At 35.9% G+C, this 21580-nt stretch overlaps 1 protein-coding gene across 5 annotated transcripts in view; it reads right to left on the bottom strand.

Moving 5' to 3' along the window:
* myo18b (myosin XVIIIB) overlaps nt 1-21580 on the bottom strand; it is a 77634-nt gene that overhangs the window by 44997 nt on the left and 11057 nt on the right. For 3 of the 5 annotated variants that reach the window (XR_003675251.1, XM_028463117.1, XM_028463118.1), the window contains 7 exons: nt 16165-16319; nt 11524-11664; nt 6164-6523; nt 5118-5184; nt 3927-4039; nt 3536-3703; nt 2726-2936 (listed from right to left, as the gene is read on the bottom strand). Coding sequence is in view for 4 of the 5 variants with exons in the window: in XM_028463117.1 (XP_028318918.1) it covers nt 2726-2936; nt 3536-3703; nt 3927-4039; nt 5118-5184; nt 6164-6523; nt 11524-11664; nt 16165-16203 (1099 nt within the window). In the remaining variant the exon portion in view is untranslated. Of the gene's footprint in view, nt 1-2725; nt 2937-3535; nt 3704-3926; nt 4040-5117; nt 5185-6163; nt 6524-11523; nt 11665-16164; nt 16344-21089; nt 21221-21580 lie in introns of those variants that run through there. The other 2 variants (XM_028463116.1, XM_028463114.1) reach the window with 2 other exon arrangements.

Raw genomic sequence — 21580 nt, 5'->3', positions numbered from 1 at the left:
CATCTTTATACAAGTTAAGTATGTGCTGTTTATACTTATATTTGAATTGAAGAATATTTGAACAACATTTTAGATCGTTTTCTAGAGAGTTCCATTGTATCACACCACATACTGAGACGCACATTTTTTTGAGGGTATTTCCTGCAAAAGGTTGTTTTAAGTCATTATTTCTTCTGCTTGTCTCACTGTTTACAGTAAAAAGGGTTTGAAGTGCATGCGGTAACAGACAGCGTTTTGCTTTATGAACAACTAATAAAGTTTGTAAAGAAACCAAGTCCATCAGTTTGAGTAGTCCTGACCTCAGAAACAGTCCTGTGGTATGCTCTCTTGGAGCAACTCCATTAATTATTCTTATAGCCCTTTTTTGCAAAAGAAATAAGGGCGTTAAATTAGTAATATAAGAATTACCCCATATCTCCAAACAATACATTTAATATGGCAAAATAAAGGAGCAATATAGAATTCTCATTGCCTTGTAATTCAACATAAACTTTACTTTACTTTACAAATCAATGAGAACTCCTAAAAACCTAAATTCTGACACTGTCTCAATAGTTATTCCATTTAAAGTTAAATTAACACTATCAGGGCATTTTTGATTTGTGAACAACATACATTTTGTTTTGCTTAAGTTTAACGACAATTTGTTTTTATTAAACCATTTCTGAAGTTGGACCATTTCTTGTTCAACAGTTTTCATTAATGTTTTTAAGTTCTTCCCCGATACAAAAAAATTAGTATCGTCCGCAAAAAGAACAAATCGTAAAATCTTTGATTCCTCACAGAGGTTATTGATGTATAATAGGGATGTAACGATTAATCGTAAGGCAGTTAAAAATCGATTCATAGGTATCACGGTTGATATCGATTTTCTGAAAATTGAATCGCAGTACTTTTTTTAACCAGCAGAGGGCGCTATCCGGAAGTGTTGGCGGCGGGCGGAGTCTGCTAATACTTTCTTTCTGGCTGCCTTCTACTCTTAAATATGTTAATAAATGATTCATTGCCCCTTTAGCACCGAAAGAATATCTGTAATATTACTTGAATATCTGTAAATGTCACGTTTTTCTATTAGCTCTGTCTGCTAGCATAGCTTATCTTCTTCACTGCAAGATATCTGTATGCCAACCGACCACTGTGTTACCAGCGCCCTCTGCTGGTCCAAACAAATATGACGTAAATCAGTGCAATGACGGGTTTTTTTTTTTTTTAAGTCCAATTGTTAAGGCACAAAATACATTTTCAGTTGCACTTTTAAAAGAAAAAGAACTATTATGCAGTTTTGCATTGTTTATTATAGAACCAGAATTTAAATTAATAGGCTTCATTTTCATTGGTATTATTCCTTTATTTAATTAATTCAAGATTTATTTTTAGTTAAATTGCATTGTTTTGAATAGTTTATCAAGGAATTCTTTTGACAATGAAAAATATAAGGAAAATAACACAGTATTTTTTCCCAAAAAATAAATTTGTCTACAGTCCCATTTTGTAAATGAAAAAAATCATCAGAGAATCGTATCGTGAACCCAGTATCGTGACTCGAATCGTATCGGGAGTTGAGTGAATTGTTACATCCCTAATATATAAAGTAAAAAGTTTCGGCCCCAGCACAGAGCCTTGAGGGACTCCACACTGTATTGTTTCTAACTTAGATTCATGACCTATATACTCTACATATTGTTGTCTATTTTCTAAGTAACGACTAATCCAGTTTAAAACTACACCTCTAATGCCATATGTCTGTCATTTAGATATCATCATTTATATACCATGATCGAGAGTGTCAAAGGCCTTTTTAAGGTCAATAAAAACTCCAACTGTGTGATTTTTATTCTCCAGTTCTGTAGTAATGGCCTCTGTGATTTTCATCAAAGCCATGGTAACATGTAATATCACTTTTTGTGTGGGCATCGCCTCTGAGGAGTCTACGCCAGGGGTTCTCAACCTTGAGGTCATGACCCAATTTGGGGTTGCCAGACACTGGGAGGGGGTCGCCAGATGCCTTCCAGAAACTGCAAATTTTTATTTTTATAATGTGAACCCATACTTGCCATATTTTAACCTATTTTCATCACTTTTTCTTGCCATATTTTTGCTTTTTTTAATGCATTTTTGATACATTACTCCAATTTCTGCCACTTAATCAAATTTCAAAGTTTTTTCTGCAAATTTTTTAAACTTTCAAAACATTTTCAGCACTTATAAACCTATTGCACCACTTTTCCCACCTAATGTTGCATATGTTGACCCATTATTGTCACTTTTAAGCACTTTTTGTGCTTATTTTTTTGTCATTTTAACCACATTCACTGTATATCATGCCCATTATTTGCCAGTTTAAACGAATTGTCCCAATTAATTGTTCCAATATTGACACTTTGAATCCTTTTTACCACTTTTTCTGTCCATTTTTGGTCACTCTAATTTTTTACTTTTAACCAATTTCTGTGGTTTTGAAAATCCCATTTCACCACCTTTTCCACCATTTTTGGTCACTTTCAACCCATATTATTTCTGAATAAAACAAGAATTTACATTTGACTAAATACTATGGAGCAAATAATAATGAACTTCCCTCTGTGTTCAACCACCTTCAGGTAAGTGGGGGTCCCCAGTCTCTGGCACCTTTATTTTGGGGATCGCAAGCTGAAAAGGTTGAGAACCACTGGTCTATGCTACCATGGCAACCATCAGATGCCTTTAAACCAGTGAAACTACGAACCGCTGATGTTCTTCCCGGCGCTTCCCGCCTGTTTGAGGAGTGCGTGTGTGAAGGCCTGGCACGCTGCCGTCTTTCCCGTCCCGCTGCGGCCGAGCGCACACACACTGTGGTCCCTGCGTGTCCCCACCATGGACACATACACGCGTTTGACCAACGCCGACAGAGCGGGAGGAGGATCCAACAGCCAATCAGAGCGCCGGGATTTCAGAGTCTGAGGCGGGAAAAGAAATATGATGAATACATTACGTTATTCACACAGTGACAATACTGATAAATGTTACCAAGATAAAAGGCTAAAGCAAGGTTATTAGTATTTATTGGTGATGTATAAACATGTTATATTAATAAGATGTAACATTTATAGAAAAACTGTATAAAATAAAGAATAATAAAAGATCAATTCAGCAATAATCATGTAAAAATGTAATAAATAAAAATAACTAAAAGTGTTTTTTAAAGTTTTATATTAATAACAATAATAATACATAATATTAATAATAACACTTGAAAAAAAAATATTTTTTTGTTTGCGCATGTCTGCAGATCTACATTCAGACGTGTGTATGTGAATGTGCATGCATGTGGTGTGTGTGTGTGTCTGTATGCGCACATACGTTTGTACAGATGGGTGTGCATGTATATATGTGTGTACATGCCTACTACATGTTTGTGTGTACGTGTGTGTGGCGTGTACTTGTGTGTGTTTACATGTGTGTGTGTGTTTGCGTGTACCGTACGCACACACAGTGTACGTGTGTAAATGTGTGTACGTGTGTGTTCATGTGTGTACGTGTACGAGTGTGTGCGTACCTTGCTGTGGGGCTGAATGGGAGGCCACAGGTTGACCAGGTTGGGGCCTGCCTGTGTGAGGGGTAGGTGAGCCGTGGCTCTGCTGGTCAGTGTGTGCAGGACGCTGCACTCGTTGACACTCTGCAGCTCACTGAGGTCCTCACACAGGTCCAAGTCTGACAGGTTACACTGAGGATCCAGACCACAGTGTGAGGATTGCAGCGTGTTTCTGCCACACATACTGATGGCACTTCTACAGCCTCCATCAAAGCAGACAGTGTGTGTGTGTGTGTGTGTGTGTGTGTGTGTGTGTGTGTGTGTGTGTGTGTGTGTGTGTGTGTGTGTGTGTGTGTGTGTGTGTGTGTGTGTGTGTGTGTGTGTGTGTGTGTGTGTGTTCTGAAGCTGTTTTTACCTTTTCCACATCGTAGTCCATGACGTCATGTAGCGAGGCGTCCGTCTGCAGTCGGACCCTCACTCTGCCTTCAGGAAGTTCAGGTGTGCCTTCATCAGGCTTCAGCTGAGTGGCTAAAAGAATGGAATACAGAAAACGTTTGTGTCAACATCAAATAAATAATAATAATAATAATAATAATAATAATAAATGTATGTATTTATCAATTAACTTGTTTCTACTTTAAAAAATGTCAAACCTTGTCTTTTTTCTTCTAACTGAATGATTTAGATGTTTAATTTTTTTGTAATTCACTTCTCTATAAATATGCAGAGAAGCTGAAAACTACCTTTGTTATTTTGTATATTTGATCTTGCTTATGTGTTATTTTTCCCTGTCATTTTGTATTTTAAAGTAGTTTTGTTTTATTTTTGTGTATTTCTTTTGTGATTTTGAGTCGTTTTGTGTATTTTTATTGTCGTTTTGTATATCTTTTAATTTTTACTTAATTTTGTGTCGTTTTTTTGTATTTTTTGTAGCATTTTTTTGTTGTTGTTGTAATTTTGTGTATTTTCCATTTTTCCATTATTTTGCATATACTATACTATATATCATATTTGTAGTGCATTTTTATCATCAATTTGAGTATATCTCTGTAACTTTGTATGTTTGTTTTGAGTAATCTTGTTAATTTCTGATGTCATTTTGTGTATTGTTCTGTCATTTTGTGTGTTTTTGGAGTATTTTCTGCATTTGAGCACATTATAAGCCGAGGGCCGCATGTGGCCCCAGGACCACATGTCTGTTGGCATTCACTCACTTACTGTAAATGGATTTCATTAGTTTGGTTTCCTGCTTTCTAAAGCTGCTCATTATTTTATTTTCATATTTTTGTTTGAAATCCGTCATTGCTTGGCCTGTTTTTACTCCTTTGGTTTATGCTGTGGTTGCATTTGACAATTCTGAGTCCATGATTCCTGCGCGACGGAGTAGTCAGAGGTGTGAGTGTGTGTGTGTGTCATGGGATTACTGGGATCAAATCAGCAGCTGGAATTAATGTGTGATATGATACAGAGCTCAGGGAAGAGGCCCAAGGATTACAGCAGATTGCAGCAGGATTAAATGCTGACTCGACTAATCCAGAGACAAACATTAGGCCTGTAGTCAAAGTGCACTCGTCAGTTTTTTGGATGCTTTGTCTGCAGAACGTACCGAGCGTGAAACCATCTTTGTGGACGTACCAGACGCGGCCGGCCTCGTACCAAACGTCTCTCACCTGCTAACGAGAGGGTGAGTCAGCACTTTTAACAACAGCAGTATTATTATAATTAGTCACAAGATAACATGAATTAGTTGAGTTGTAGCATGAGTACTCAATGCCATGCAAGTTGAGTATTTACCTCTAGATACAGGAAGTACTACTTCTTCTTTGTCCCTCTCTCCTTTCTTTAACCCTTTATTTTTTATCTAGTTTCTCTTTTTATTTTAATTTTAACTTTTTCTAATTTTTCTATCTGGTCCTTCCCACACTTTTTATCGTATTCCTCCTTTCACTTTTCTCATTTTCCTGTCTTTTCCTTTCTGTTGTTTTCCTTTCTCCAATTTTTGTATCTTTTAGCTCTCGTTATCTCACTTTTTCTGTCGATTTATCATATTTTTTCTTTTCATGTTACTTAGTTTTTCCTATTTTCTTTTTCCCATTCTGTTCTACTTTGTTTCCCTTTGTTTTCTTCTTTTTCATCTAATTTCTCAATCTCCCTCAGATTTCTACAGTTTTCTTTCATTTCTCGTCTCTTCCTCATTTCTCAGTTTCCCTCTCATTTCTCAATTTCTTCCCAATTTCTCTTCGTCGTTCTCATTCATATTTTTTCCTCTCATTTCTCATTTGTTCTCTCATTTCTACAGTTTCCCCCTCATTTCTCAATTTCTTTCCGTCGTTCTCATTCATATTTTTTCCTCTCATTTCTCATTTGTTCTCTCATTTCTACAGTTTCCCTCTTATTTCTCAATTTTTCTCCTTATTTCTTTGCTTCCGTCTTAGTTCTCCATTTCTTTCTCATTTTTCAGTTTCCCATCCATCTCTTTGTTTCCCTCTCATTTCTTATTCTTCCTCTCATCTCATTGGACAATACCAATATAAGGCCCACCTACATCAGATTTCTGACCAATCACACAGCAGTTATCACAGACAAAATAAGAGAAAAGGGAAAAGAACAGACGTGATTTTGTTTTCTTGGAACACGTTTTTTCTCCCGTACCTCTTTCCTCTCCTGCTCTGCTATCGTCGTGTCAGCCTGCCGTCCCTCAGGCTCCTGCCTCTCCTCCATCCTCTCTCCGTTCTTCTCCATCGTCTCCTTCTTCTCGCCCACCTGCAGCTTCTTCTTCTTGTTCTTTTCCTGCTGCTGCAGCTTTGGCGGCTCTGGCGTGACCTCTGGCGTGACTTCTAGTGTGACCTCTTCTTGGTTCTGGAACTCCGGGGTGAGAATGATGTGCTGAGACGAGGAGCGGCCGCTGTTCATCATCTGCTCGGCTCTGAGGGACATCTCGGCCTCTAGGATGGGAGGAGTCTGGTCGGGGAGGAGGAACTGCTGCACCAGGTTGTCACTCAGTTTGCTCGGCTGCAACGAGGACAACAAAACTGGACTAAGATGTGCTCCTGGTTCAGTAGGACCAAAAAGATTTGACTCTTTAAGACGGAGCGATCATTAACTCATTCAGTGCCATTGATGTAATATTACGTCATTTCAAATCCAAACGCTCAGTGCCAAAGACAATATTTATTCACGGAAGTTGCTAAGATACACTGTGACGGAGTTCTACTGTGAATATAATGCTGCGTTCACACCGAATGCGTCTTCTGGGGCACCGAACGCATCTGCCGCATGAAATGTACCGCAGGGTCCGCAGGATCAAAAAATGTCCCCATTCGCATCATACGCACGTCTGAAGCGAAGCTCCGCCCACCAGCGACACATCCAACTCTGAGTTTCACTGCCTGATAAAGCGAGGAGCTGCACTCTCTTTTTCTCCTCTCATAAATTATTTCACCAGTGAAAAAAGCTGGTGTGATTAGCGGCTAATGCTATCCTAGCTCAGTGCCGACTTTCAAAGATCAAAATTACAGAGAGAACTTTTACCTGCTACTACCACCTCCTCACTGATTCTCCTCCATGCAAAATCCTTCCTATTCCGGTGCTGGTTATAAAGGCCGTGTCGTACAGCTCCAGGTGGTCACACACAGCTTTTACTCCATGGTTGAATGGGTGAACAGACCGGTGTCCGGGTTGACGGCCTGACGTCATCGTCAACAAAGACTCTGATTGACTTTCATCATGCAAAACAGCCACAGGAGTTCAATATTTTCAACTCTTGCGAATGTGCGGTTGTGCGGATATGCGTAAAATCGGGAGCACGCTCACACGGCCAACGCACTTGACGTGCAGATCGCACTGCACTGCCGCACTGGAAAGATTTTGCATCTATCCATTGACTTTGTGACGTACGGACATTTAGTGACGAATCCGGTGTGAATGCAGCATAAGGCTTCTCTGTTGATGTAGTGACCAACTGTGCCCTGAAGGTGGCAGCAGCGCACCTTTGGATGATAGATTAGCCACTGATGCTACCATTAGCTAAGGAGGAAGAAGCATGGATGAGGGAGATTATGGCGCTATGAAGTGATATTGTGAAGTATCCAGCAGCTCACAGCTCCACATACTAACACAGAACATGTGTGGATCTGAGTGGATTATTGATAATGCGATCGTGAGATAAAACCATCAACTAACCAGGCCAAACGGGTCATCTATGCGTGTTGGGAGGAAAAGGAAGTTACGTCTGTGTGATTGACGGGGGACGCAGATACAAAATACAGTAAGAAAATATTCAACTGTGAGCCAGATAAATAGGTGACATGTAGGTGGCAGCAGCACACTTTTGGATGAGAGATCACCTGTGAGTTTACAAGACAGAAAATGGCGCTACGAGAGTTGATGTTGAAGTTCCCAGCAGCTCACAGCAGCACACACACACAACCAGAGCATGTGTGGAACTAAGTGGACTATTGAGAGTGTTGTGATGGTGAGAGAAAACGATCAAAAAAACAGGGCAAGCGCTGACACTCGGCATGTCTGGGAGGAGGAGGAAGTTGCGTGTGGGGAGAATGATGGGGGAGAGACTTGGAGGAAGGCCAAAATACAGCAAACCATTCAACTCTGACCCAGATAACAAAATAATAATAATTTTGCCATCAAAAGCCCGGTCTCAGTGTTGTTTTTGTAGTTTTATAGAAAAAAACCAATAGCTTCAAAGTCACTGATACATTTTTTCAGCTTTTTGTAACAAACTGGTGATTTGTGTGAAAATTGCCTCTATTCAACTGTGGATTATGGAAGAACAATAGTACAAAATATTCTGTGGTTCTTTGAAAATCATTTAAAATGCTCAAAAACGGCTGGCACTGAGGGAATAGAAATTTTCAAAATGGCTGGCACTGACTGAGTTAACCATTAAAGGTGTAAAAAAAAAATCGATTTTGCAATATTTCACTGTGCGATTCAAAAAATGTCCAAATCGATTATTCAAATCATGCATTTGAACAAAAAAACACTTATAGGCCAGGATCTAAAAATCAGACTCCTATAGTGACACCATGGTGGTTTAGTGTAACTGCAGTCATAAGTCAAGCCGCCACGAGAGCGCGCATCAACTGTTTAGGACCAGAGCACAGCTGATTAGATACTGTAAGTAGAGGATGGATACCCGACCTAAGTCTGACGGGACCTGACGGCACCGGATGTGTCCGTTTTCTGCCCAATAACATGGATCATCCTTATCGTTGATACATGGAATATGTATAGATCCGTTGGGTCTCCTGCGTGCACTGCGCCCCTGTTTGTGTTTCACTTTTGCTTGTTACCTGTGCGCTGATCTGATATTGACAGCAGTTGTTTGTTAATAAAATTGGTGCTTATCACTAAAACAAACGGAAATATGGCAATTCTTTGGGGAAAAAAATAGGTGTTCACTGTTAGGTTGGACTTGGACGAGAAAATGCGGCCCGATACGCACTCCAACTGTGACACGCTTATTTATTTACTTGCCGTTCCTGTGACTGTTTACTGCGAGACCTGTGCACATGCATCTGTGGAACCAAACAGTAGTTTAGTCCACTGTGTCTTCTTTCAGTCTCCAAGCCGTCTTCTACTCATTCTTCTTCATTTCCGGTAGTGGGCCGCCTCTCTAAGCCAATGAGAACACACACCAGTGTCATTTGACGTCACCATCAGCGTCATTTGAGATCACGTCTGTAGAACTGCACGGGAAATGTGTACACAGAATAGCAGTACAAAATGTATCACACAATCTGTTCAAGGCAATAGGGAGAAATGTGTGTGGAGTCATTCTTTTTCATTTCATTCAGTTTTGAGTGCTTCGTCACCCATTAGCATTAAAAGTAATAATATTTATTAATATTTATTTTTTTCACAAATCCAGCCCTATGCTCCTTTAATTGTGCAACCATATGCATAGCACGTAAACACCTGGTCACTAGGTGTCAGTAGCTCTGTTTCCATTACAGATTTTCGCAAAATAAAAGCAATATTTCTAAATGTCAACAAAGTATAATTGTGCTTTGAACGTGTTTCCATTGAAGGTTGTTTTGGAGCCTCGTATCGCCCGTGAATTCTCATCCCGTGAGACTTTGCTGCAGGAAGATGGATGCGCCAAACCTCCTTATAACACTCCGTATCTCTTTGTTGTGTGCTGTCTAATGCAACAGTAATAATTTTAAAGTACAATGCTATACAAACCACGCCCTGTTTTCTCAGAGAGAAGTGATCATGTGACCAGGTACATCACGCTCTGTGATGTGTATTTACGGAAAAAGTGCTTCAATAGCACTTTTGCGATACATTTCAATATCAAAACGTCTGAAATTCCTCCTCCTGAAAGCGTAAAAATTTTAGCGAGTGTTTCCATTACCAGTTTTTATTTAGCTTTTTAGATTTTACGCATTTGCAAGGGTAATGGAGACAGAGCTAAGTTGATTGCACTTTATTTTCATAAAAACATACTGGACACTTTAACAGATGTATGTGGTTACTTTTTTTAAATAAAGAATTTAAGAACAGAATCAGAATCTGTTGTAGAAGCAAAAGTTAAATTTTTTTGAAAAATGTAATTTGACAGTTTGATAAACAATATTGGTACTTGAATTACAGTTAGTTACCGACTACTTGTTGCCGCAAGTTTAAAAAACATGAAATAACATGTATATAAGCAATATATCGCAATGTATATCATATTGTTTAGTATTTATGCAAATCGTGAATCGAATCATATCGTCAGTTTCATGGCAATGCACACCCCTATTAACCATTAGAGCGATGAGGCAGCAGAGATCAGAGATAAACCATGCATGGTTAACGATGGTTACCAGTTCTACACCCGCAGCAGGGACCTTGAGGGTGCATGGGAGTTTGAGCAACCAGTCCGCATGTGTTTTGTGGACTTGGAGAAGGCATTCAACCGTGTCCTTCAGGGACTCCTATGGGGGGTCCTCCGGGAGTATGGGGTATCGGACCTCCTGATTAGGGCTGCCCGTTCCCTGTACGACTGGAGTCGGAGCTTGGTCCGCATTGCTGACAGTAAGTTAAACTCATTCCCAGTGAGGGTTGGACTCCGCCAGGGCTGCCCTTTGTCACCGATTCTGTTCATAACTTTTATGGACAGAATTTCTAGGCACAGCCAGGACGTTCAGGGTGACCGGTTTGGGGGCCTCAGGATTGCATCATTGCTTTTTGCAGATGATGTGGTCCTGTTGGCTCTATCAAGCCGTGACCTTCAACTCTTACTGGATTGATTCGCAGCCGAGTGTGAAGTGGCCGGGATGAAAATGAGCGCCTCCAAATCAGAGTCAATAGTTCTCGACTAGAAAAAGGTGGAGTGCCTTCTCCGGGTTGGGGATGAGATCTAGCCCCAAGTGGAGGAGTCCAAGTACCTCAGGGTCTTGTTTACAAGTGAGGAACGGATGGAGCGAGAGATCGACAGGCAGACTGGTGCTGCGTCTGCAGTGATGCGAAGTCTGAACCAATCCGTTGTGGTAAAGAGGGAGCTGAGCCGAAAGGCAAATCTCACGATTTACGGGTCGATCTACGTTCCTACCCTCACCTATACTCATGAGCTTTGGGTCATGATCGAAAGAACAAGATCCCAGGTACAAGCGGCCGAAATGAGTTTCCTCCGTAGGGTGGCTGGGCTCTCCCTTAGAGATAGGGTGAGAAGCTCAGTCATCCGGGAGGGGCTCAGAGTAGAGCCGCTGCTCCTCCGCATTGAGAAGAGCCAGATAAGGTAGTTTTGGCACAGGATTAGGATGCCCCCTGGACGCCCCCACAGTGAAGCGTTCATGGTACGTCCCGCTGGAAGGAGATCTTGAAAAAGACCCAGGACACGCTGGAGGAGCTGGAAGAAGTGACCGGGGAAAGGGCAGTCTGGGCCTCCCTGCTATGGATGCTGCCCCCGCGACCCGAATAAGCGGAAGAAGATTGATGGATGGATGGTTAACAATATCTTTGGGACAGATCAGACTTTGAAGAGGAACAGTCTGTTGACTCACCACTCTCTCCTCTTTGACCTCTGGCTCCTTGTGTTTGGTTTCTTTCTCTGAGTCTCTGACCAGTTGTTTGAGGAATCCTCCTGGCAGCACTGAGAGAGGAGCAGGAACGGCCGTGGGCACCAGCGTCTTCTCCTCCTTTATCTGTAGTTTCACACACGGATCAATCATTACTTCTCAACAGGTGTCGCACCCAAAAATGTGACCCGTCACATTCTGCGACCACATTTAGGTTAGATGAGAACCACTCAGCATGCATGACTTCAAGCTTGAATTAAACCAATGATAGAAAACCTGATCATTAAGGCAATGAATGAATTAATCAAAGCAGAAGCTGTGTTAACCCTTTAGCTTCTCTACGTTTTACAGGAAGCTGTAGATAGTTGTCATGTTACGATTTTGAAAGCTGTAGCTATGAAGTGTTGGGATCATACTGCAAACGGGAAAAACAATCATTAGGACCCAAAGTTTATTATGATAATAGTAAATGTACTCATTTAATGTGCAAAATCACATGTGGCTGCTACATTGGATTATATCATTTTATTAGTGGGGATGTTTAATATTAGCTTCTTTTTCTTTTGTTGTTGTTGTTGAAGATAACCGTTATAGCTAAATTGTCCAACAACTACATTTTAATTCCAATACCAGCTGATAATGGGAAACACTGGGCCTGCAATTTATTTATTTATTTATTTATTGTTTCTGGGTATTTCCGTAATATTTCCGCTTTGTTGGTTTATTTACATTTCAGCTGATAATCTAAACATCCCCAAATCCTGCCAGAATGCATGGTATAGATTATTGAGGTTAAATCTTGCAAATAATTGTAATTTTCAATGCTTAAGCAATTGAAACGGTGGACTCAAATCGCGCAAGATTCAACGGGACCACAAAGTCCTGCAGGGTTTTATGCTAAAAAAATGTTTGTGTCTTCCAAACACTTGCCATACAATTAATCACCTGTTTAATGTGAAAATATGGTGAAAATGTGTAGGTGAGCACGGAAGCGTATTGCATTCACTTGAAAAAGAAAAAAATATATATATTTTTTTTTTTGTTATAATTCAATTTTTTGGTTTGTTTTTTTTTTTGGACTATTTCTATTTAAGTTATTGTTACAAATTATTGTGTTTTTGTTTTTCAAAGTTATTTTTTTCTGTTTTTTGTGCAAATTTTTTTTCTGAAAAACAAAAATAGTCCAAAAAAAACATGAAAAATAGCCCAAAAAACAAACCAAAAAAGTAGATTATTCAGAAAAAAAAAAAAAATAATAATAATATATATATATATATATATTTTTTTTTTTTTTTTTTTACTTCAAGTGAATGCAATACGCTTCCATAGTTAAGTGTATCCAAGTTGGATAACAAAAGTTTAGTAGACATAATGACTCTCTAAACACTGTTTACTTCCTTATTTGTATTAGGGCTGGGCGATATATTGAGATTCAAGATATATCGAGTTTTCTATTTTGGGGATTTAGAAAATTAATATATCACATATCAATATATATATATATATATATACATAGCATATTTTGTATTAAAATAATTCACTCACACGTGCTGTCCCAGTCCCATTGTGTATTTTTTTTCCTCCTTTTGTGTGTTTTGATTTCTTTTTGGTAATTTTAGATTTCTTTCTGAGTCGTTTTCTGTATCTTTTGGTATGTATGTTGTTCATGCCTTTTTATTATCAGATTGTGTTATTATTCTAGTTTTGTGTCATTTTTTTTCCTTTTGTTTTTTGTTTATTTGTGTTCTTTCATGTATTTTTGATGTCCCATTGTGCATTTTTTCTCTTTTTGTGTCCTTTCGTGTAATTTTTTGTGTATTTCTCCCTTTATTTGTTTGTATTTTTGTTGTACTATTGTGCATTTTTTTCTCCTTTTGTGTATTTTGTTGTCTTGTTAGGTATTTGTGTCATTCTTTTGTGTATTTCGCTCTTAATTTGTGTTTTTGTAGTCATTTTGTGTACGGTATTTACCGGTACATTTGGGGGCCACTAGTTTCCCATGTTTGTGATACATTTTTTAGCACCGTGAAGTTATTTTAGACTGGCTGGTATTTTTCATCAGCAAATTTAACCCAGAACCCTGGTCAGACTTTATTTTAATCAAAATGATCTAGAGTAATATCGTATATCGCCATTTTGAGAAAAAAAATATTGAGATACAAATTTTGGTACGTATCTTGCCCAGCCCTAATTTCTATTCACTCAAATTTGCTGTAAAACACCTAAAAACACATATTTAAACAATATCAATAAATAATTGTAACCAACATAAAACAGCTGTAAACACGTGACACACACTGCTATCAGTCACATGATCAAAGTTTATGTAGCTTAAAAAACGTTTCCCCTTCTTGCTAACATATAATGGGAAATCCCATTGACATGCTAACAGAATTAGCATTAGCATGTTGTTTATCACTCAGTAGATGAACAATTCATGTAAACTTGAACAACTAGTCCCACTCCTGATGCAGAAAACCCCGGAACTTACTGGTGCATGATGGGAAATCACGTGAATACGAACTCATACGGAAGCTTATTGCATTCACAGAAGAAGAAAAAAAACGAAAGTTTTTTTCTGCATTGATGAGATAAAAATAAGGAAATAAAAAAAATGGCTCTGTTTTTTTTGCTTTTATAGGAATTTCATCAACTCAGAAAAACCAAAAAATATTTCCTATAAAAAATAATCTCATAAATTCAGAAAAAACGAAAAAAAAAATTGCTATGAAAAAATATCTCGTCAACTCATAAAAACCGAAAAAATATTTCCTATAAAAACAAAACAAAACATTTCCAATAAAAACAGGGCAAGATTTTTAAATTTTTTATTTACTTATTTTTATCTAATCAATTCAGAAAAACTGGGGGAAAAAAAGAATTCTGTGAATGCAATAAGCTTCCGTAGAAATACACACATGAACAGCATGTTTATACACTTACAGGCATGTTTTCCTGTATCTCTTTAAGACATTTAAAAACAGAAACCTTAAGTGCAAACATTAATTTCCACACATGTAATATCATAAAACGACCACTGGGTGAAGTCATTACCTGCTAGATAAGGCCTGTACCATTATTATCATAGAATTAAAACATTATTCAGCCAGTATTATCAAACACCCCACTTGCTAATAAAACTAAACGTTAAAAATTTTCATAAAATTGATTTCTGTTTATGATCGAAGAAGTTAATGTGCTAATTATTGTAGCAGAATACACCAGAAAAAAGTTTTAAATCATCGTTGTTTTTTTAAAAAAAAAAAAGCTTTTCTAACATTTACACAACAGAAACCATTACTTTTTATTTACAGACCATGCACAAATGATAAAAATCCAAGAACTGAGAAAACACGTGATTCTTAAATACTACAAAATATCAACACATATACGTAAATATTTATGTTGTTTCTTCCTGTTGGATCTGTAATTTACTGTGTTTTCACACGTGAATAAAACGAGCAAAGCGTCAGCTACTTATTATAATTACTTAATATTTCAACGTGCAGCAAGGCTGATTATTCCAAAGCATGATTGATGGTTACAACAAGAGCCGTGCACAAAATAACGCACACACACATATATATATATATAGACTGTACTTAAAATAAATAGATTTAAAATAAATAAATACTAAATATAAACTCCAGCCAACCAATTATTTTGTGTTTATCTATTTTATTTTTATTCTCTTATCTGTTGTCTTTCTTTGGTTTTATTTACTGTATTGTTCTTTTTATGTCTTTCTACAAATTCTTTAACATTCTGTGAATTATGATTCTTATTCTCATTTCTCTACTTTCCTTTAGTTTTGTGTTTGATATCAACATGTGAGCACATACGTATAAAAAAAATGTTTTAAATTAAACTCTCTCTCTCTCTCTCTCTCTCTCTCTATATATATATATATATATATATATATATATATATATATATATATATATATATATATATATATATATATAAACCAACATGTAGAAGCTTTTTTTAAACGAAATGATAGTTTTAACACTAATATATATTTATTATTATTCATGAATTTATAAATGTACTGATTCACCAAAAAAATAAAAATAGTACAATTATTATTTATTAACATGTTAAATTGTAATTATTTACTTGCATTCCTTAACAGAAAAATGTTACATGTGATTAATTTCTGACTTCTCACAGTGGCCCAGTGAGCAGCTCAATTTTGAGTATAAAAAAGACAGTTTGTTGTTGTTTTAGTTTATTATTTGCCTAATAAATATCAATAACATTTTTAATTTTAAACAGGTTTTTAAAGACTTCTATAATATGTATGTTTTCTCTTTTTTGTGACAGGTGGTCTGATCCATATACAAATACATCTACTTTTAAAAAAACAAAAATAAAATAAAATTTCATGCAGACTGTTTTTTTATTTTTTTTACTGTATGTACAAAAAAGTACCACATACAGTATTTATATTTTTTTTGTATATATTCATACTATATTACTGATTGATAAATCCATTCCTTCTGTAATAACTGAGTGTCATTTCCACACTATGGAACTAATAAAGTTTACGTTTTTTAAATCTACTGTACAGGTAAACCAATGTTTAGGTAGTGTTAGGACGTGCAGACGTGCACAGAAACCTCCCTTTTTCTCCCACAGTTTTAAGCGTGAAGACAGTGCCATGGTGGGACAGGCTGCTGGTGGTGATGATGTCACACAGATGTCAGCCAGATGTGCTGGTGATGATGTCACACAGATGTCAGCCAGATGTGCTGGTGTGTGTGTGTGTGTGTGTGTGTATGTGTGTGTGTGCAGAGAGACACCTGACAGCAAAGAGAGAGAGAGAGAGAGAGACAGAGAGAGAGAGAGAGAGAGAGAGAGAGAGAGAGAGAGAGAGAGAGAGAGAGAGAGAGAGAGAGAGAGAGAGAGCAAAGTGAACAAAAGCAAGAACAAACTTATTGTGAATTTGCATGCTTTAAAATATAGAAGTCCAAAAGACTCATAATTAAATAAATAAAAAACAACATTTTGAAATAAATACCATTTTGATAAATAACAGACAGATATATAATATGGCCATTAAATTGTTAAATAAGGTAATATTATTATGAACTACGTTTTATTATTCTTAGATATCTATTTCCACAATGGCCTTTTTATTTCATAACGTCGTTTTCCACAATGGCCTTTTTATTTCATAACGTCGTTTTCCACAATGGCCTTTTTATTTCATAACGTCGTTTTCCACAATGACCTTTTTATTTCATAACGTCGTTTTCCACAACGGCGTTTTTATTTCATAACGTCGTTTTCCACAATGACCTTTTTATTTCATAATGTCGTTTTTCAGCAGAATGACTTCAGTCTGTCAATCAAAGCTAGTGGGTTGGACCTCGTCTTGATCCTTTAAGATTGATTAGTTTTCCTGGACATTGGTCATGGCCGTTATTTGACCGACACAATGGGAGGGAATATAAATAAAAGTATAATTAATAATAAAAAAAAAATAAAGGAATAAAAGAGATCCTCCATGGTTTTAACAAATGTGGCCTAAAACCTTTGAAATGTCCTGATTAGAAGATCTATGCCTAAAAAACGCATCATTTTGCCTTTATTTACATGCACAAACATGGCCGCCATGTATTTATTTATTTATTTTTATCTTTTTTTTTTATTAACAAACATGATAACATGCAACAACTTGCTCAGTTATACAGTAACACCAATGCACATAAACATAAATACACCACCAAATACAGTTCAATAACCACAACGACAAGAGAAAAATCACACAAAAGGAGAATATAGAAGAAAATAAAATAAGCATTGTACAAAGAGTATTTACAAAAAAAAAAAAAAAAAAAAAAAAAGTAACCTAATTATCAAATGAAATAATTTTCTTACATGAACATTTTCAATTTTGTCTAGAAATCTTTCAAACCATTAAATCTCCAATTTTAAAGCAGACCATGACTGGAGGCATTTACCATATCTGCATTTGTGTATGTAATATTTTGTTATTAGATTAAATTTCTAATCAAAAATGCATGTTTTTATTTTTAAGGAAGATGCTGAATTGAGTATTTTGAATGGACCACAAATAAATGTTTATATTATTAGAAAACAACAAATCATATACAGTGTTCCATATAAATATAACTATTTAAAATCAATGTTTTGTTGTTTCCAAATTTGTTTTGCATACGTAACAATTGTCCACATCCAGTTTAAATATTTTATTAAGAAAATCATTTGATGTGTGAATGTCATTTAGAATTTTGAAGTAAACTTCTTTACATTTTGGGGGAATAGGACATTTTAAATATGTTGTTCTGATGGCTGAAAATTCTGATTTATTGTAGTTCATAAGGTTAAGTGTACTTTTCACAATAAAAAGGATATATGGAATTTACTAAATATTGTCTCAGAAATTGAGTATCACACTTTTTGTTTAATAAATCTACATGATACATAATCTCATGTAATTTGGGTGTTAGTAAATTGAAATGCATCTACATCCTTTTGCCCTATTTTACTGTAGTTTGTGTCATATTTAAAAGGTTGAAGCCATAGATATCATTGAAACCTAATTGAAACCCTGCTATTTTGGAAGAACTGTATTTAGTTTTGTGAGGACGTTACATAAACAGTCTGCATTTTTGATGTATATTTAATGTGAATATAAATACTGTATATACATTTTGTTATGTCAGCTGTATATTGTAGATGCTTTTCAAAACATATAAAAAAAAGAAAAGAAAATGCATGTATGTTTTGAGTGCATTTCAATTTATTTTGTTTTTTATTTTATTTTCTGTTTGGTTTTTGATTGTCAATGATGTGTATTGCAGTGTTTTTTCTTTTTTGTCTTTTTTTTAAATTAATGATGAAAAACACCCCAAAATAGTCACATATTTACATTTGTACTATTCAGATATTTATCAAACGTTGTCTTTTTGTCTTTTTTTAAAAATTTGGAATGAAAAACACCCTAAAATAGTCACATATTTACATTTGTACTATTAAAATATTTATCAAACGTCGTCTTTTTGTATTTTTTTTTTTTAAATTTGGAATGAAAAACACCCCAAAATAGTCACATATTTACATTTGTACTATTAAAATATTTATCAAACGTCGTCTTTTTGTATTTTTTTTTTTTTTAAATTTGGAATGAAAAACACCCCAAAATAGTCACATATTTACATTTGTACTATGAAAATATTTAATAAATGTGTCGTCTTTTAGTTTTTTTTAAATTAACAATTAAAAACACCCCAAAATAGTCACATATTTAATATATTTAATATACGTCATCTTTTTGTCTTTTTTTTTAATTTACAACTAAACCACATCGAAATAGTCACATATTTACATTTGTACTATGAAAATATTTGTTGTCATTTAGTCTTTTTTTAATTTACAATTAAAAACACCACAAAACAGTCACATATTTACATATATTTAATAAACATTCTTTTAAAAAAAAAAAAAAATTAAGAATTAAAAACACCACAAAAAAGTCACATATTTCCACGTGTACTATTAAAATATTAAACAAACGTCGTTTTTTTTTTGTCTTTTTTTTAATTAAAAATTAAAAACATCCCAAAATAGTCACATATTTGAATATGTACTATTAACCAAACTTCAGCCTAAATTGTCTTGGGGGTTCAGAACAATATTTAAGATGACTGCATTACAGAAATATGAATTATTATTTTGAATAAAAATGAGTTGCACCAACACTTTTAAGTTATGTCAGGTTGAGTTGGACAAATGTAAATCAATTTGACTTATTGAAAGTATTTATTTTATCTGAAATAAATTTCATACAATTGAGTCGGACTATTTGTAAAAAAAAAAAAAATGCATAGAAATTGTCAAAAATGTAAGAATTGAACAAAAAAAGCAGTGAAAACGAAAGACTTTTATTTATTAAAAATCACTTCTGTTCATATTGTTTAAAAATGGTGGTTTTGTCTTTTCTTCTCACTTGGAGAATTCTGATTGGCTCATTTATAGTCATGTCCAACCCCCTTACCTCAGAATTAGCCACTGATTGGATGAAATTAATTCTTTTTTTTTTTATAGATGTGGCCCAAAATATTCTAATTGTTCTTATTAAAAGATATGTGCAAAAAAAAGTGTCTTACATGGACCAATGATCATTTAATTGCCTTTTAAAGATGAGTCTTATTTACAGTTGGAGAGCCAGGACGGCCGCCATGTTGAATGGCATGCAAAGCATCATGGGTAGATCACTTCCACCTAAATAATGATGTTAGAATGAACAGCTAAATAAATATAAACGTGTCTCGGAAATATATATAATAATTTTGTATGTTCACATATTCTGAATATAAATTAAGAATACTACAAAATTAACCCTCATAAATGTAAATTTACTTCCACAAAATCAGCATTTAAACTATTTTTTCTATTAGTTACAACAATACACAGAAGTTTTAAAAACTAATGACTACTTACAATAACTATTTCATCTGAAATACTGTATGTATATATTTATTCCTATATGTTGTACCTCTTTTCTTTTCTTTAAATATTTATTTCATCTTTCTGTAAAATGTTTCCATTTATTGTTTGTTCCTGAAATTTAATAAAAAGTGACAAATAAAAAGTAATAATATTAATGTGTAACCTTGCAGATATGACTCCTTTAACATGTTCCACCCCGTGCTCTAAATTAGTCACTGATTGGACCAAATATTGATCATTTTTTGTCAGATTATTTCCAAAAAATCAATAATCTCTTGCCTTTTCCGGACAGTTTTAGTCATCCTGCCTTTCTGTTTATTCTTAGTCTAGTTTTAGTCAGAGATTAAAACAATGTGGACTAAAACATGACACTTTTTCACAATGATTTTTCGAAACTTTTCGTCAATATTTGACCAAATTTCCATGACTTTCTTCTGAAGCGCGAAGATCTTTTTTTGTGTATGCATTTCCTGGTTTTTAGCGTACGCCTGCTGAAGTGATCGTACGCACAGTTACATAAACGAGGCGGAGCCTGAATTTACGTCAATTTGTGAGGATCCCGTGATTTCAATGACGCAGCACTTTCACTTTGCGATAACGCTTAACATCTTTGGGGTTTAACGTGTTTTAAACATTAAAATACAATGGGCTACATTTCCAAAACTTTTCCAAAACAGTTCAAAATAAATATTCCATGACTTTTCAAGAATGGAAAATTGTTTCTTTTTTTCAAATTCCATAACTTTTGCAGGAATTTCATGACAGTGGGAATCCTGACATGATTCCTGGACAAAATTAACACAGTGACTCTAAAAAGAGTGACAGATGACACACACACACACACACACACACACACACACACACACACACACACACACACACACACACGGGCCTTACCCGCTATGGAACTTCCACCAAGTTGGTGAAACTATCCTGATGGTTTGTGGGAAACAACAAACAAACTCCACCACAGACAGACACACAAAGCAACTGACCAAGGTCCAGCAACACACACACACACTTTCTCTCTCTTTCACACACACACACACACAAACACACACTATTCTTACCTGCTGGGAATATATCCACAGTGAAACAATCCAGATTTTTTGTGTGAAGGGAAAATAATGTTTTCTCTTTGTCACACAAACACCAGCACAGACGGACACACACAGTGAGTGAGCGAGGGTCTGAAATAGACGCACACTCACAAACTCACACACACACACACACACACACACACACACACACACACACACACACACGCTGAGATAAGTTCCTCTATAAATATCTGCAGGCGTCGGGTGGAGGAAGGGGGATACGACCCTGTTTGGAGCTGGATCTGCTGCTAACGCAGAAGGGAGAAGGGTTCCAAACACACAAGGAGGACCCACTTTTCCCTGCGGCGGACCTGTAAAGTCACCTCCAACCACATGTTGGAGATAGCGTAGCTTTTATTTAAAAATAACAACGAGCATCAGAGAAATAGTGAACATGAAGCGACAGGAGGATAAAAACACATTGTTGACGTGAATAACTGTCAGACTTTTCTCTAGTGCAG

This window comes from Gouania willdenowi, chromosome 12 (assembly GCF_900634775.1).
Source record: "Gouania willdenowi chromosome 12, fGouWil2.1, whole genome shotgun sequence".
Taxonomy (NCBI): Eukaryota; Metazoa; Chordata; class Actinopteri; order Blenniiformes; family Gobiesocidae; genus Gouania; species Gouania willdenowi.
The sequence above is the reverse complement of the archived record's forward strand: the minus strand, read 5'-3'. Positions and strand labels throughout refer to the sequence as shown.